This window comes from Anomalospiza imberbis, chromosome 3, assembly GCF_031753505.1.
Source record: "Anomalospiza imberbis isolate Cuckoo-Finch-1a 21T00152 chromosome 3, ASM3175350v1, whole genome shotgun sequence".
In the NCBI taxonomy this organism is placed as follows: Eukaryota; Metazoa; Chordata; class Aves; order Passeriformes; family Viduidae; genus Anomalospiza; species Anomalospiza imberbis.
In genome coordinates this window covers 82,737,038-82,753,698 of record NC_089683.1, presented here as the reverse complement: position 1 = coordinate 82,753,698, position 16,661 = coordinate 82,737,038, and the positions used below count along the sequence as shown (strand labels likewise).

Genomic DNA, 16,661 nt, shown 5'->3' with positions numbered 1-16,661 from the left:
TTCTTTTGAAACAGTTTTGTTCCTTTTGTCAAGAAAAGGAATAAACATGAAAATATTTAGTTTTCATGGAAAAGTGCATTTTCAAAAAGAAAAGTAGTTTCCAAAGAAAAGTGCAGGCTGGAAAGAAAAGGATCATGTTTTGTTGGCCTCCCATCTCACTGCTGGCAAGCTGCATCACATTTCAGTCTTGGTGTCATTCACATGACAATAAAAAATTCCCTTCTCCAGTGGAACCATAAAAAACTAACAGGTGAAGTGAAAGAACCTGTGATCTTCTGAAAAGGGCTGGACTGTCCTTCACCACGTACATGTGTGTACCTCCCTGAAGCCTCTTTCCCTCTTCCTTGCACCAGAGCCTGTCCTGTCAGCCCTTCTCTCGCAGTCTCTTCACGCAGCAGGAAATCACAGCACGAGCCCTTAGCATTTGTTCTCATCCTATGCAATGCTGCAAAGGGCAGCCTGCACACGTCTTCTGCGGTGCAACAGAGAGAGGAGAGTGCAAAGGGCTGATCTCAGAGTAAGGGCAGTATTTATGTCTAAACATTTCTCTCAAATGTTTCTTTGGGGCTTCCAGATCCATGGCCTTTAGGGAAATGCACCAGCATGTAGTTGACTAATTGGATGCATTATTTGTAACATTACTGACACACACAGTGGGTTTTCCTTTTGCAAACTGAATAGAGATTGGTAGCAGACATGCTGGGGACACAAACTGGGACAATGACATTGCATATGAATTATTGCTATAGCTGTTGAGCTTTGCCAGACTACCTGATCAGAATTAGAAACCTATTTTCTTGGTGGCAGCAGAGGGCCAAAGGCGCCAATTAATTTTTGACTGAGCCTTGATTAAATTCAGTGTACAGGTCCTTGAGGTAAGCTAGAAATCCAAGCAGTTTAGATACGTAAGGCAATTTAGCCAAATGGTACAACAGGCAGCCCCAGAACAGTGGTTAGTCAATATGAAAATCTATTTTAGAAATCCACTCTGCTCTCTGTCCTTTTTTCTTGAGTAACCATCTTAGATATTTGTGAGGTTTCTGGCTGCTTCAACATGAAAGCAATTTCTCTTGTAAAGATACGATCCCGATACAGGCCCTTAGGAAGAAAACTTGTAATTAAATTAATACATCATATTTCTGCCTCCTGACTCTAACAGTACAATTGGGAACACAGAACCACAGACTGTGTAAGGCTGGAAGGACCCACTGGAGGTCATCTAGTCTAGCCTCCCTCCTACCAGGGTCATCCTAGAGCACATTGCACAGGATGGCACCCAGACAGTTCTTGAATACATCCAGTGATGGAGACACCGCAACCTCTCTGAACAATCTGTTCCACTGCACAGACACCCACACAGTAAAATTCTTTCTCATATTCAAGTGGAGCTTCCTCTGCATCAGTTTCTGACCATTGCCTCTTGTCCTATTGCTTGGCACCACCACACAGAACCTGGCGCCATCCTCAACATCCTCCCTTGAGACAATTACAGACATTGATGAAATCCCCTCTCAGTATCTCTTCACCAGGCTAAATAGGGTGAATTTCCTCAGCTATTTCTTGTGAGGTACTCTAGCACTACATTTGAAAGAAATGCCTAGTAATTCATCTCACTGATTAGAAAAAGTTGCCTGTCCAGTATCACAATTCCTATGACTTCTACAGTTCTCTGCAGACAGACTTAACAATTCTGTTTGCAGGGGCTGCCAGCACAGTACACCTCCCTCATGCAGGGATTAATAGTTTTCCACTGAGCAGTTCCAGGGAAATGTCAATGACTTCACTGTTTTGATGACTGCTGTTTACTTAGAAAAGTTAAGAAAAGTGACTGCATGAGGACTTCTAAACCAGGCCTTGATGTTTATGATGACAGTATCAAAATCTGAAAAGGTTAGTGATTACATTAATGCTGCACATTCATATGGAAGGAATGCTTTGTCAGAATTTATTTTGTTCTGCTTGATGACTTATGGGTGTAGAAAGATGAGATTTATTCTGAACTGCAGAATCATTTGTCTTTTATAAAATGACTGAAATGATTGTCCTTCCTTACCCCAACTCAGGGGGATTTATGCCATGGTATTTCAGCCTGATTTACTGTGTGTCTTTTTCACAGGACAATGCCAAATCCAGTTTTCCATTAAAGGATTCAAACTTTCAAGCAGAAGGTGACTGGGCTCCATCTGGGAACCTTTTGGAGTTGAGGCAGTTCTGAATGAAGACATTTTTCTAAGGGGGAACTGTCATCTGTGCAATATCAAAGTGTGTGTGCATGGGTGGAATCACATATTGGGAATACACTTTCATGATTATTTTAATGCTGTTATTTTAATTGTTTAGTTGAACAAGATTGATCTGATGGGGTATGCTAATAACTAAATACCTCTGAGAGGAATCTGCCTCCATTTGTTAACATTGCTGACCAAGATTAGTTGCCAGCAAATTCTTGTGGAAGATGACAGAATAGACTGTGGTGCATTAGTTCCCCCATCTGAGATTTAGCTGGGGTTTAATGAACAAGTTTTCTTTCAGCATAACATAAATCAAATTTTTGGGAAAGTGGTGGATTTATTGTTTTTTTTTAATATCCATGTAAGTTTACTGGTTATTTCAGACTATACCTGGGTAGATTGCTGCAAACAGACTTTACAGAAATGTGCCTAGAAACAATTTTCAGCTCTGCAACCAATGTATTTTTTATTATTTTTTAAAGGCAAGACAACTGCCAGGTGAGCTATTCGTGATTCAGTTTCTGAGAGATCCTCCCAAACAGTTTTTATAAATTTCAACTACTTAACTTTTAGGCTACTGAGTCTAAGCCATGGACTTGTGCAAGCACACCTCACCAGCACTATCTATTCACCAGTATTTGCTTCAAGATAGCAGAAGAGGTTTTAAAAGCTGTCTCCTTTTTTGCAGGCACTTTTATGGATAACTTTCTATCCCATGTGCAGTGGTGTACAGTTTGTGTTCTGGCAACAAATTCCTGCATGATTCCAGTTCCCTAAACATTTTTAGAACCCATCCAAAATTCTCAAGTCTGATAACACTAGTAAACTGATATTATTTGTCAAGTATCTGAGGGACCAGTAATAAACCAGAACCAATCACACTCTCTTTGCAACATCTATGACTCTTAATTAAGACATAGTAAAGGCATGGCAAGTATTAAAAGGCAAGCAAATGATTATGAGGTTAGTATTACTGGAGAAAGAATCTCCTATTTTCCTTTGGGTTTTGGAGATCCAACTACCTGAATATGACATGCTGCTTTGGAAAGAAGTCAGTCTGTCAATTCAAAATGGATATTCCATAATTTTGCTCTGCAGGCTTATTATTTATTGATTTACAATCTACTCTTGATTACTCCAACAGCAGGTAAACCTGTTCACAGGACTTCCACAGCAACTAAAAAAAAAAAAAAGATGAGAAGAAAATACTCATAGAATGGTTTGCACTGAAAATGTCCATAAAGATCATCTAGTTCCAAGCTCCCTGCTATAGGCAGGGATGCCATTTACTAGACCAGATTTCTCAGGGTCCCATCCAACCTGTCCTTGAACATTTCCAGGGATGGAGTATTCACAATTTCTCTGGGCCAACATGTTCCAGTACCTTGATACCCTCACAGTGCAGCATTTCTTCCTAAAATCCAATCTAAATCTACTCACATGAAGCCTGGCATTCAGTAAAATTCAGGTATCCAGCTACCTGAATATGCCATGATGCTTTGGAAAGAAGTCAGTTTATCTCTTCAAACCAAATATTCCATAATTTTGCTCTGAAGGTTTATTACTTACTGATTTACAATTTATTATTGATTATTTCAACAGTAGGTAAACATGTTTCAAAGAACTTTCAGAGCAACTGAAGAATCAACAAAAAAATCAAAAAGCCAAGATCTGTAATTTCAGAGGTCAGAAACAGAGTGATGAGCATTTTCATACAGTCAACAGAAATGCAACAAGCTATTGATGTATTTTGCCCTCTTCTACACTAAATACAGACACATAATGCAGATGATGCATTGGTGCGTGTGAGAATGGAGCACAACAGTGGGAGAAGTATGACAAATGGGAGTAATTTCCGAGTTCCTCAGAGCTGGGAATCAGCACCACACCTAGAGAAACTAGCTAAGCTGAGAGGACTTTCTGGCTCCAACTGCAAGGTGAAGATATAGATCCCATGCTGTTTTCAGGCAGTAAATCACAAAACCAGAAGCCCACAGCAGTAAGGAGGAACCAATGGCACTACCAGGCAGCAATGAAGCACATTAAATGAAGGCGCAAGTGGAGCAGCCACATTACCACGTTCCTGTCCACTTTTAACCAGCCCTCTGTGAGCAGTGCATAGCAATGGTGAGCAAGAGACAAACAGTTCTTTTGCTTCACTGATATTTATTTGTAAATATTGGATGCATACGTACTACATTTCAAGCAAAGTAAGCATAATGGGCAACAATGACTGTCTTGATTTACTGGATGTAACCAAGAAAAAACAACCTGTCTCAGTTAAAGAATCAAACAAAACATTGTATTTCCAAAAATGCAAACTTTACACCATGATAAATGCATGCTGTGAGATCTGCACATTTACAAGAGTACCTTCTCACAGTCCCCTAACTTTTGGGAAAAAAAAAAAAAAAGAAAAAGAGGAAAGACAATAGAAAAGCTGCAATTTTGGAGATACGTATCATCCACTAAAGTACTCTAGATCTGGTCAAAGATAAAAACCCTAGCCAAAAGCTCTTAGTGAAAATAATAAAAGTATTTTCAACTTGTTCTTTGAAGGACAAGCTGTTTTACCATCATAGCAGAGTTCTGGCAATACAACTAGATTTCTATGCAGCAGGAAATAGAAAAAAGTAATGAATAGTTTAAGTAATAAATTACTAAAAAGGCAATTCTCAATACAGCTCTGTAATATCTCCTTATATCTGCTTTCTTCACATATTGTCTCATTTACCTATGCTTGAAGATTTTGGTTACACTCTTCTGTTATCTTTAAAATATTAGCTAGCTCAGGAAATGATCCCATAGACAAAAAACCCAGGAAGATTTTTTTTTAAGGATTGGATCACATGGATAACAACATAACAAAACTTTTTAGAAGGAGATACCCCCTGTCTATGTAAGAGAAATGTATTAACCCAGAAATACGAATTTAGATAGAATACATCAGTATTATTTTGCCTGTACTTTCAGTCTAGTATTTACCCATCTGAGCTTGATTGAACCTCAGTGGACAATGAAGCTGAAAGAGCCTTGTTTCGTGCTATAGGACACTTGAGACTGTGTTCAATTTACTAATAGCAATATGATACTGAACACCATTGGGACAGTAAGAAAATTAAGCAAATTATTACAAGAAGATGGGAAAAAACTGACAAAGTGCACATTAGGGACAAATCTGTAATTCATACTAGCACAACATGGTAACAAATGGAAATTCTCAATATTAACTTTTGCTTGACTGAAAAGATGGAATTCTACTGTCAGACAAAATATCTTATCTCAAAAGGACCAGATGCACCATTACATAACTTCAAGAGACTCAGATAAAAGTTCAGAGAAATGACTGACTGATTATAGACTGCTTTTGCTCTATGAGGTCTGTAAAGATCATCAATAGAAATTGAAAATGTGCAGATCTTGTCTCAGTGATCAGTTTTGAGAGGTGGCTCTGCTATGGCAAGATTTTGGGGAAGCTGGAAACCAATAAGATCATCATTATGTACTTTTGAGATATACAGAAATCCAGCATTTATTACATACTGGAATTATTGGACGACAATGTTTTTTCCACAAATAAAATGGAAAATACAGTATTCAATGATATAATTCGAGGAAGTCATCATTCCCCTTTCCCTGGGAGAGATACATAAAAAGAAATACAGGTTGCATTTGCTCCTGGCAGCATTGCAGAGAGTCTTGAATTTTGGGAAAGTTTCTATTAGAATGCATATCCCCAGAAATGAAGACCAAGAGAAGTGATAATTCTGAGGCAAGTTTTGTCCCTCCTAAGTGTGGCCTTTGAGCTACATCTCCTCCTTATGAGTAGTGTCAATATAATTGGGATGAGAGTTTTGAGTAAAGAACTGTGTGGATTGCTTCCAATTGATTTTACCCACCACAATCAATGAAAGGGTTGCTCCTCTAGTATTCCCAGAAACATAAATTGCCCCAAACCTGCCCCTTCAGATGCAGCTCTTAATACTTGAAATACCATCATTTACCAACTTTTGTAATTTCAGAGCAGGATGGGAAGGAGTTTGGGCTTTATCAGTCTTTTTGTCACAAAAGATTAGAGGAGAAGATGGTACCAATTAATTCAGACTGCTGCTTTTGTCTCCTTTTTTCTATGTTTCAGGAAGGACAGCCTGAACAACTCAACTGAAACTCTCATTATTTCTCAAACCAGTTCTGTCCTGTCTGGTGATAACAGGCAAGACAAGCAGACACATTCCAAGCACTCTTGGACACATCCTGCTGCAAGCCTTCCTACAGCTTAGTTCAAAAAACAGACTAACACAAAAACAAATCAAATATTGGTTCATCAGTTTTTACTTAAAATGCACACAATGTCTATCTTTTGACCAACTGAAGTTTTGGAGGTTTCCTCCCTCCCTTTTTTTCCCTGTCTTTTTGTTTGTTTTCCTAGTGAGTATAGGCTTATTGATTTCACAAATTTCAGAATCCAATATACTTTTGCTGTAAGTATGCACTTGATTATTCATATTTATCGTAAAAGACAAAACTTGGCTTATCTACTATATCTACAGATGCTTAACAGATTTTTTGAATAATTTTCATGGCTCTCCATCTCAACTAATTTGACTGTTGATTCAACTGAATTATTAACAGAATAAATGGACTGGGCAACTTGTTCCTTATCCTTCAATTGTAACTGAAAATTTCAAAATTGCTACCACTTTCATGTGCTGTAGGACTCAATAATAATGAGACAAGTATGTTTAAAATACTAATAACCATACGGAAAAAACAGTTTTCACAGAGAGATTCTCATTCACACACTGTCACATCTCACTTTCTATGGTACTTTTGCCCTCTTGGGTATTTATTTAACATCTTAGGTGCATCCAATAAAAACCGTTAGATTAAACAGTCTCAGTTTCCAACCTGACAAAAACTGTTGGGACAGTTTATCTAATTTTCAAGTTGCCTTAAATTATGTAGATAAAATTATCAGTATGCAACTTATAAAAACAAGAGAGTAAGAGGAGGATGGAGAGGAAACTGACTGACAAGGAAATTGTGATGGATTTTTAAGATTAAGAAAAATCAAATGCTTTCTGAAGTCTTACTTTATATTGGTGAAACAAATCACACAAAGAATCCAACACAGACATGAATTCAATGGGAAAATGAGAAAAAGATTACTTGGTTATATTTTTGTCTTTAAAGAAGTATGTTTCCCAGACTGGTTGTGGTTTTTTATCCTTTAAAAGTATAAAAAAATCCTGCGGTTTATCCTGTGATTTTTATAGCCTGGTTGTTTTCGGTACTTAAAAAAATTAAGTCTAGCAGCCATTCAGGTTAAATTTATCTGAATTTAAACAATCAGAAGATTGAACAATCCAGAAAATACATGGGACTTAAGAGGCATCTTAGAAACAAAAACCCTCTGCTAGCAGTTTTTACACAGCTAAGAGAAAAAAATCATGCTTAGGAACTTTGCCTCAACGTCAGCTGAGCCAAAATTTAAGCAGGAATTTTTGAGATAATGCTTTTAAGATGTGCCAGGCAAGAGAGAGCAAATGACTACCTGAAATGGATCTAGATATTGGGATTTGTTTAAGAACCAAAAATATGGGAGCTTTTGCAACTACTTGATTATATTTCACACTTTCCATCCATATCTTGTGTTCCTGCAGGGAAGGGGCTGCTTGCCCCAGATGCTGAGCAGAAAGTTGGGTCCATCCCTGATGCATGGCTGCTCACCTGTCTCAGGCATCACCAGCCAGTGGTTCTGGTGCATCCCCTGGCTTCCATCTTACCCACAGCTCTCTAATCTCTAGGATCTCTCCCATTTTAAGGACTTTTCCTCCAGTGAGAAACTTCACCTTTTTCCATTTGGGTCCCCCTCCTTAGTTTCAAGACCACTTCCTCCTGGAACCCCAGACAAGCCACTTCCCTTCAGTCCAGATGTTTATAGTCAGACTCCATGATTCCAGGGAGCAAACAGCAAACTTCTACTTGAGACCTTGAAGATTTGAATTTGATCACTAACCTTCACACATACACTCAACTACCTGGTACTGGTAGTATTCATGACTTAAAATATTTTTTTTACCAACAAGACAAGCTAATGTTAGCCTGATTTCACTTCCAGTGAAGACAGTTGGATTAATTTTACTTGTTCCAGGAATTTTCAGTAATAGTATTTTCAAAGAGCTGATTATTTGTTGCATGTAAATGCATTTTTCTGAAGTGGTTCAACTAATCCATTACAGTTGTTTGCCCAGTGGATTCACAATTATTCATGTGTGAATCAAACTTTTCCAAAAATGTTGCTAGTATAAAATGCTCCAGAAATGTTCCTATTTATTACAAACCTCACGCTCCTTAACAGAATTAAGGAGATAAATGCAATTTCAAGCTTTGCTGGAATTATTGGAGGGAGTCATGGAACAAAAGAAATATATGATACGTTTTGTTAGCTTATGGACTACAACCATTTTTATATAACCCCATTCTTTTATTAAGTAATAATAAGCTACTGGGTCAAGGAACTAGAAACTAGAACACAGCACCATGGCCATCTTGATTGCTATTAGTTCAAGCCACAGGAAAAGATTAATCAGTATACATACACAATTTTAGGCATGTTTGAGTGACTCATTTTTGGCTGTTTCTCAGTATCTATAAATTTACCAGCAAGAAGCTAGATGATTTCACTGGTAAAATCTTACGGAGCTTACTATATCTAAGAAAGTGGCAAAACTCTGGTTGTTCATAATCCTCAGTTTTCAATGTGTTACGTAATTAGGTAAATATTTGGATATTTTGATAACAATAGAAGATGATGCAAAAAATCTAGACCTGTACAAAGAAAAAATCAAAATATTCCACTATGAACAAAAAAACATATTATTTTTGTAAAATCCTGCTTTCAGGAACTCTAAACAGTACTTAACATCTCCTTGTGGGGTTTGATTTCAGACTGAAGCAGATAGTTGGCATATATTATTTCAGCCAAAATTACTACAGTTTTGACAAACTTTCAATTTAACTGAAACACAGTTTGACTTGAAAAGTAATAATGTGCTCTTAGCCCTGCTCATAATTTCAAAGCTGAGACTCTGGCAAGTACTAAAAGTTTGCCAGCAGAGGCACAGGATATCTGCAGCTTTAAAGGCTATTCTTAAGTAATATGTGCAGCATATGAAAATCTCTCCTTGATGCAGAAAATTTACTTTTAAGAAAATAATCTTATTGCTTCTTGTCAGTGCTGGCAAGTCAAGAAAATGGCAACAAAATGGCAACAAAACTAAATAAGCTTCATATGTGATTGATTTGTAGTATCCAGTTTATAAACACGAAGAATTCCCTACAAATATTGCAAACCCAAAGCGCTTAAGTCCTGATGAAGTTTTCAAAGGAGCTGTTAAAAGTTAAATTATTGTTTCAGCTTTAGATTTAGCCTCCTAAGAGACAAATGATGCTAAGCAGACTTGGTTGTTTTTTTATCTTTTTAGTATCAGGTAGTGGGACAATAGAGGAGAGGGAGAAGGAGAGGGAGCTGTTCCCTCATTTGCAGCTATACTGAGACTCTGATAATGAGAACCTGTGGGAGATATATTTCCCCAGCAAGGGCTCAACTCACCTTGGGTTTTAAGATTAGGTCCCACACATGTGCAAAGCATTTTGGTTGAGGAAACGACTCAGAATAAAATGACAGAGTTTTGTGCTTATTTTGCTTCTTATGTGAAAAGGAAAGTTCAATACAGATTATTACTATTATTTTAGGACAGCATATCACATCTCTTTGACAGTTGCCCTGATTTATTAACCTGCAACTCTGGGGTAAGGGAATCAGAAACTCATATCTGGCCTCAACAGGAGCCAAGCATCTAACTTCCTTTGGCTCTTCTGAAACCCTAGCATACATTTCTCAATTAACTGAAATCAGATTCTTTTACCGTAATGCAGAGAGATTTCTTTTTGCATTGTACAAATATTCTTCGGAGCTTCATCTTACAACTACATATAAAAATACACTGTTATATGACAATAAGATTAAAACAAGTCCAAATGCATGCAGAGAAGAGTGATAAAATGAACATCAAGGAATCACTTTTGAAACACTGGCCTACAAGTAACTGGCATCAAAGTTTAAAGCAGGTATGTTACAAGATTTAAGATTTACTTCAGCATGAGAAGGGCAAACCTATATGGAATTGTATAATATGTGATGAAGATCATAAACACATAAGCAATATATAAATAATATAATAATCTGTGTGGTAAATGTGCTTCTTTTCCCCACATTTATTATTTTCACAGGTACTCAAACCCCCAAATAGAAGAGTCTTCAAAGACAAACTATTTATAAGCTAAATAAATCCTATGAATAGCTCTTTTGTTATGACAGAAGAGTTTAGCTCATGAGGCACAGATAATGTAAAAACATTTTCTGAGCTGTCCAAAAGCCCAAACAGTATTTTCTTGCATTGACTGAAAATACGTCTTCTTTTCCAAGACTTTCCCTAACAACATTGTTTTCTCTACCACTGTTCCAGATTCCTTTGTAAAGATACCTTTTAAGTAAATTAATATCACAAGAAGAGCAAAAATGCATTTATTCACTTTCTTTACTAAATTGGCTAATTTGCTTTTAGTCAGACTTCCAGTCTTAGCTGAAAACAAATATTAAAAAGTTTAGCACAACCAAGACACACATTCTTCTTTGCAAAATCATGTTCAAAATTATTCCTGTGTTGCTGAGATTCTGCTCATATTTAGAAAGCAAGCTTTTTTACAGCAACTAAAAACTACCTAGGACTGCTGCTTTTCCCTCTCTGTTGTATTTTGCAGTTACTGAGATCTCAAAGTGCAGGTTTCACTCCACAAGTGTGGCTGACAGCAGCCTCACACAGTCAATGGTATATAGCAAAAATGAACATGACAGCCACTAATGATCCTAAGACTGTTGCATAAATTAAAAAAGGCACACATACCTACAAAAAGGCAAATAAGCTGTGTTACTGACAAATTCCTCAAAATGGTCACAGACTGCACAGAGTTCTTAGCACTGGTTGTTGCTTCAACTGTCATGTTTATGAGGAAAAAAATGTGGAGTTCTCTCTAATACATTCAGCCTTCAAAAGCATTATGCTATTTGACACTCTGTACCCATAAATCTGACCCTCCCCAAAGTTAGTGGGTATTCCAGTATAACAACCACTATCCATTTGGAAGTCTTACCAAATTTGGGGTTTGCTTTTTTAAATGGGAGATCAGAGGGACTAAACCTTGCCCACGATATTACTATAGCGTTTCCATAGTTGTTTGTTTATCAATGGGTCTGCTCCCTTTTTTTTTTTTCCATAAGTAAACTGGAACATACAATGACCATCACAGAAATAAAAAAAAAAAAACAATCAAATATTTAAAATTTAGGCATAACCATGGAAGACAGCTGTTATAACGAAAGGAAGCAAAATTTATAGTAGTACATTCTTGCCAACACAGAAGAGTCATCAAAACTGTGGCAATACAGTTTTTGATGCTAGCACTTTTGCCAGTAAACTATCAGAAAATAGAGGTGTCCAAGTGTCCTCAAAATGTTACCTTTTTTTTTTTTTTCTCATTATACACTCAGAAGGTATATATATATAAAATTGAAAAACTAGGATTAGTTTTTCAATTAGATTACCTGTCCCAGTGATCTCCAGTCTAGGCTGGCACTTCCAATGTATACGTGCTGTTTATCAACAATCCAGAATGATGACTGAAGCCGACCTTCATTATATGCTGACATGTTCATATACAACACTTCAGCACCTAGAGATTTAAGCATAAAATAATAAATGGCATTACTTGAGATAATTTACATTATTAGAAGAGGAAATTACTTCACATTTCACGGCCTCAGTTTCCAAAATTAGTGAGGGGCATAATGAAACATACCCTTAAGGTTTAAAAGCAATGATAAACATTGTTATTGTCCCAATATTTAAGACTTTAATTAACATTCATTTCAGTTATATGAAGAAATATTTATGTAATGCATGTCCCAGGTATAGGGAAAATTCCCATGTGTTATAATGTTTACATAATTTCCTTCCACTTTAGAATCAAATAATTGATTTTTTTTCCAGTACTGTATGTTCTTAAAAATAGTTCACTTCTAAATTTCTATTCTGTAGCACAAACCACATATTACAATAATGACCTTTAAAATATGAATGCAATTAAAACCCCTGCCTAAAAAGCAGACTCTGCTCTGCTCCTTCTGCCCTGTGCAATGGTTTGAGCAGGTAGCTTCAGTGGTTGTGGCACATAACAGACCTCAACAAGAGGAACATGGGTGGAGAATTAAGGAAGTAAGCAAAGGCATAAATAAATTATGCTGAAACTGCTCTTAATCCTGCTAATCTTTGACATTCAACCTACCACTCTGAATGGCACAGTTTTATTAATGACTATAGGCCACTGAAATCAAAGGAACTCCTTGTTGGCCCATCGCATCACTAGGAATGCCTGAATTGGCCCCATCTGGATGTTTGCAGAACTAAATCCAGAATATATTTAATATTAGGTAAGTTTACAGGATTTCTTACACCATTACTGTTCTTTCAGTGCTCCAGTGTTTACAAAATTAAGTGATTAGTCTGGATTAATCATTGCTGAAGGCATTTTACAGTAACCCACTCATCTTCACATTTCAGTCATGACTAACCGGGGAAATGAACTGACAGTAAACAGGAGCCTGGGGGACAGTGATGGTACCAGCCATCTCCTATTAAACATTCATGGGACCTCCAGTACCACGAGTTCCAGTAATGGTTGAATATGACTAACAACTTTAAAAAAAATCCAGGATAGACAGAGAACTAAAATGTATTTCTTTCCATCAAATTTCCTATTTTTGATCCCCTAAGAAATATCTGACTAGCAATTTTAGGTAACAGTTACCAGTGCTAAGTATTTCTTTATTATTATGAAAACAGCAACTTTCCTTGAAAATTTTTTTCTGAAAGTTCAGACATCAAGAAAAGAAGAAAAACCAGGTAAAGGTGCCACTTATCATGATGCACCAGACATGCAAAATAACATTTTGAGCACATTACCGAGTTCAGTTCATTGGTCAATTGCATCTGATACAACCCAGCTACCTTTCCAATTTTTTGTATGTTTCACTCACCCACATTCATCTATGCTTAGAAACAAATATTTTTCCAATTTCCTTGGAATGTATTGCTGCTACTTTCAATTCAATCATTAATGAGCAGAACTGTGCTAATTATTGAGAAAATTATTTCGAAATGGAAAAAAAAATCAGAAAACACTATAGCAGCTGTTAATGGCTTAAATTGTTTCCTGCTGAATAAACAAAACAAAAGCAACTTCTATTAGCTAAGGATGACCATTCTGTAAGGGACTAAACTTCCAGCTAGTGATCCAAAAACTGTGTTTAAAATCAAGTTTAACACAGCAGTTTGCCTTGATGATGTTTTCTTTCCATACATCCAATTTGCAGCATTAAAGAGCAGTTTGAATTTAACACCCACAACACACCTACAACAAACAGGTTATAAATTAAATGTTAGGATTTTTTCATAGTAAAGATAAAACAACAGGAAGCAACAATGAGCTTCCTTCTCATAACTGACAGCTTAAACCCCCCCACAATTTAAAAACATTCTTGAAATATTCAATGACAAACAAAAATGTTGACTGCCAAAGCTATAGCAGAAGACTATTTAACAGGTAATACTAATATTAAAAATAGCAGACATCATCAGTAACTTGAGACAAAATTCAAAAGTTGTAAAACACCAGAATTTGTTGGTGTGGGTTGTTCAGACATGGGCATAAGCAGTGGGATGTGACTATTACTCTAAAATATAATCTAGGCTTCGATTACCAAAATAGTGAATATAGCACTACAGAAGATACTGCTATCACATATACCAGTAAGATCAAAACCTGGAACCCAATTTCCTTTCCTTTTGGAAACAGCCAAATAGTAAGTGAACAGGTGAGGAAGCAGTATTTCCAAGTTAATTTAAAAAAAAGTAATTTGTTGCAAACAGCAGCTGTTGTGCAGCCTATTAATGAGCCCTTACCTTTTGAAGAAAGGAAACATGTATCAGTATTGATAATTGCCTCTGTTCCAGAAGCCCTTGACATGCTTTGTTAAAACAGGCTTATCAAGCCTTCAACACAATCCACTATCCCTGGTGTGGTTCAGGTCCCATGAGGAAATTAAATTGGACCGATCAATATGTGAAGCCATAACAGAACTCTCTGTCATGCTGCAGTCTCAATTACACGAAGCTGTGAGTCTACTGAGTTCAACCAGAAGGGCACATTTGTAGGCTTGATTGCTAATAAACATGCCAAATAAATCTAACTATTTTGTTTCACTGCAGATTGAAATTCAGGATCAGAATTTAGAGAAAACCAGTACTGTCACTTAAAACTCAAGTGGATTTGTCTGTCCCTTAAAATTGTGCATTCTAAGGGCTGGGACAGATTACATATTTTCTGCAGAACAAAAACCCAGAAAAAAGGAGACACTGTAAGGATCAAAGCATATTGTAAGTAACAGACATTTATCAGAACAGTTTTCTTCTAGGTGGGGAATTTTTTCACACTGTAGATGACTGATGCAGTCTGGGATGCATGGAGTGGGCCCTGCCATTGAGAATCTGGACCTTCTGCATGTGATGTGAACACAGCCCCTGGGAAGTGCCAGACAGCAACTTATCCTCTAACTTTGTCTCATAACAGAGGAAGAACACAGAAGGTATCAGTACTATTGCAAGAAGAACTGACTTTTCATCCATTAAAAAAAAAAAAAAAAAATCCAACTCCCAAAGTAATCCCAAAGAAGAGGGATGACCAAGTGTGGCAAGTACATTTCTCTCTCTCTCAGGGTTTTTCATAAAGGTGCACAGAGAGGAAGAAAAAGAAAACAATTTCTATTTCTGCTCCTTATTTTTCTCATATGGAATGTGCTTGGAGAATTGTTTACCTGGGGTGATTGCTTGATTGGAATCTGGTGAGGATTGTTTGAGTCTGGTGGCCAATCCGATCCACCTGTGTCTGGAGTTTGGCGAACAGGGTCACGAGTTGTTAGTATTTAGATATGGTAGTTAGAGAAAGTAGCATGTAGTTTTTAGTATCCTCTTTTATATAGTATATTACTGTATTATAGCATAGTTATAATAAATAAATCATTCAGCCTTCTGAAATGGAGTCGGACATCATCATTCTTCCCATTGGGTTCCCCTGCATTTTACAGCAGCCAAGCAAATACCATTTACTTGCAACATCCTGTTTGGTCTAGCTGCCTGCTCTTAGATACTTCACTAACAATGTCTGAAAGATACAGGGCAAGCTTGACTTCAAGAATAGGAATTTGAAGGCAATTGGGATTATTCAACCTGGAGACAACACTTTATGGTGACCTGTGGCCTTACAATACCTGAAGGGAGCCTACAAGAAGGACAGAGGTAGACTTTTTCCAAGGGCAGGCTGGAAAGAGGGAAGGACAAAGGGGAATGAATTCAAACTGAAAGAGAGGAAGTTTAAATTAGGTATTAGGAAGATACTCCTTACTGTGAGGGTGGTGAGGCAGTGGAACAGGCTGCCCAGAAGAGTTGTGGATGTGCTGTCCCTGGAAGTGTTCAAGGCCAGGTTGGATGGGGCTCTAAGCAACCTGGTCTACTGAAAGCTCTCCCTACCCATGGCAGGGGGGCTGGAACTAGCTGATCTTTAAGGTCCCTTTCTACCCAAACTATTTAATGATTCTATGAACCAAACCAAAAGCTAGGACATTATTTACATATTTGAGGCAAAGCACTAAACTCTAAGCAGGACCCTTTGATCAAGAGCTCATCACATACATGCTGTCACGAAAACCTGTGTCAGACACATTCCTGGCACAGCTGTGTTGTGGCTGTGGATTTTTCTGCTGCTCAAGCAAGGTCACCAGCCAGCTACACAAACTGGAAGATTCTTCTTAGTAGGAGAGACTGCAGGAGGTCAGAATTCACAGCGCTGCCACTTAGCCTCCCCATCAAGTTTATGCAAACAGTCTAGAGAAGGTGCATCTTCTTTGGAAGTCTTCACTTTCTTGAGGCTTTGGATCCAACACCTGTGAGCAGCTTAGGATATTTTCCTTGTATTGAGGCAACATCATTATGCCAAGTCCCCTTACTGGGGGATGCAGTAAATAATTTTTGTAAGGAAGACCCAGAAAGAGCAACTATTTAGGCTGCTATTATCACAGCTGCCTTGAAAGCAAACATGCAAATTCTACTTGCCACAGTTTTCAGCAGTACTAGTTACAGGCTAAACTCACTCTGGAGTTAGCAAACATAACGCCCAAGAAACAGAAGCTGCATTTGCTTGCACTATGCCTAAAATTGGTCTTGTGTCTTCACAACTTTCTTACTTTAACTGTAG

At 37.4% G+C, this 16,661-nt stretch overlaps 1 protein-coding gene across 7 annotated transcripts in view; it reads right to left on the bottom strand.

The window, feature by feature from the left end:
* PLD5 (phospholipase D family member 5) overlaps window positions 1-16,661 on the bottom strand; it is a 164,541-nt gene that overhangs the window by 18,291 nt on the left and 129,589 nt on the right. For all 7 annotated transcript variants that reach the window (XM_068185418.1, XM_068185419.1, XM_068185420.1 and 4 more), the window contains one exon: window positions 11,899-12,026. In XM_068185418.1, the coding sequence (XP_068041519.1) occupies window positions 11,899-12,026 (128 nt within the window). The remainder of the gene's footprint in view (window positions 1-11,898; window positions 12,027-16,661) is intronic.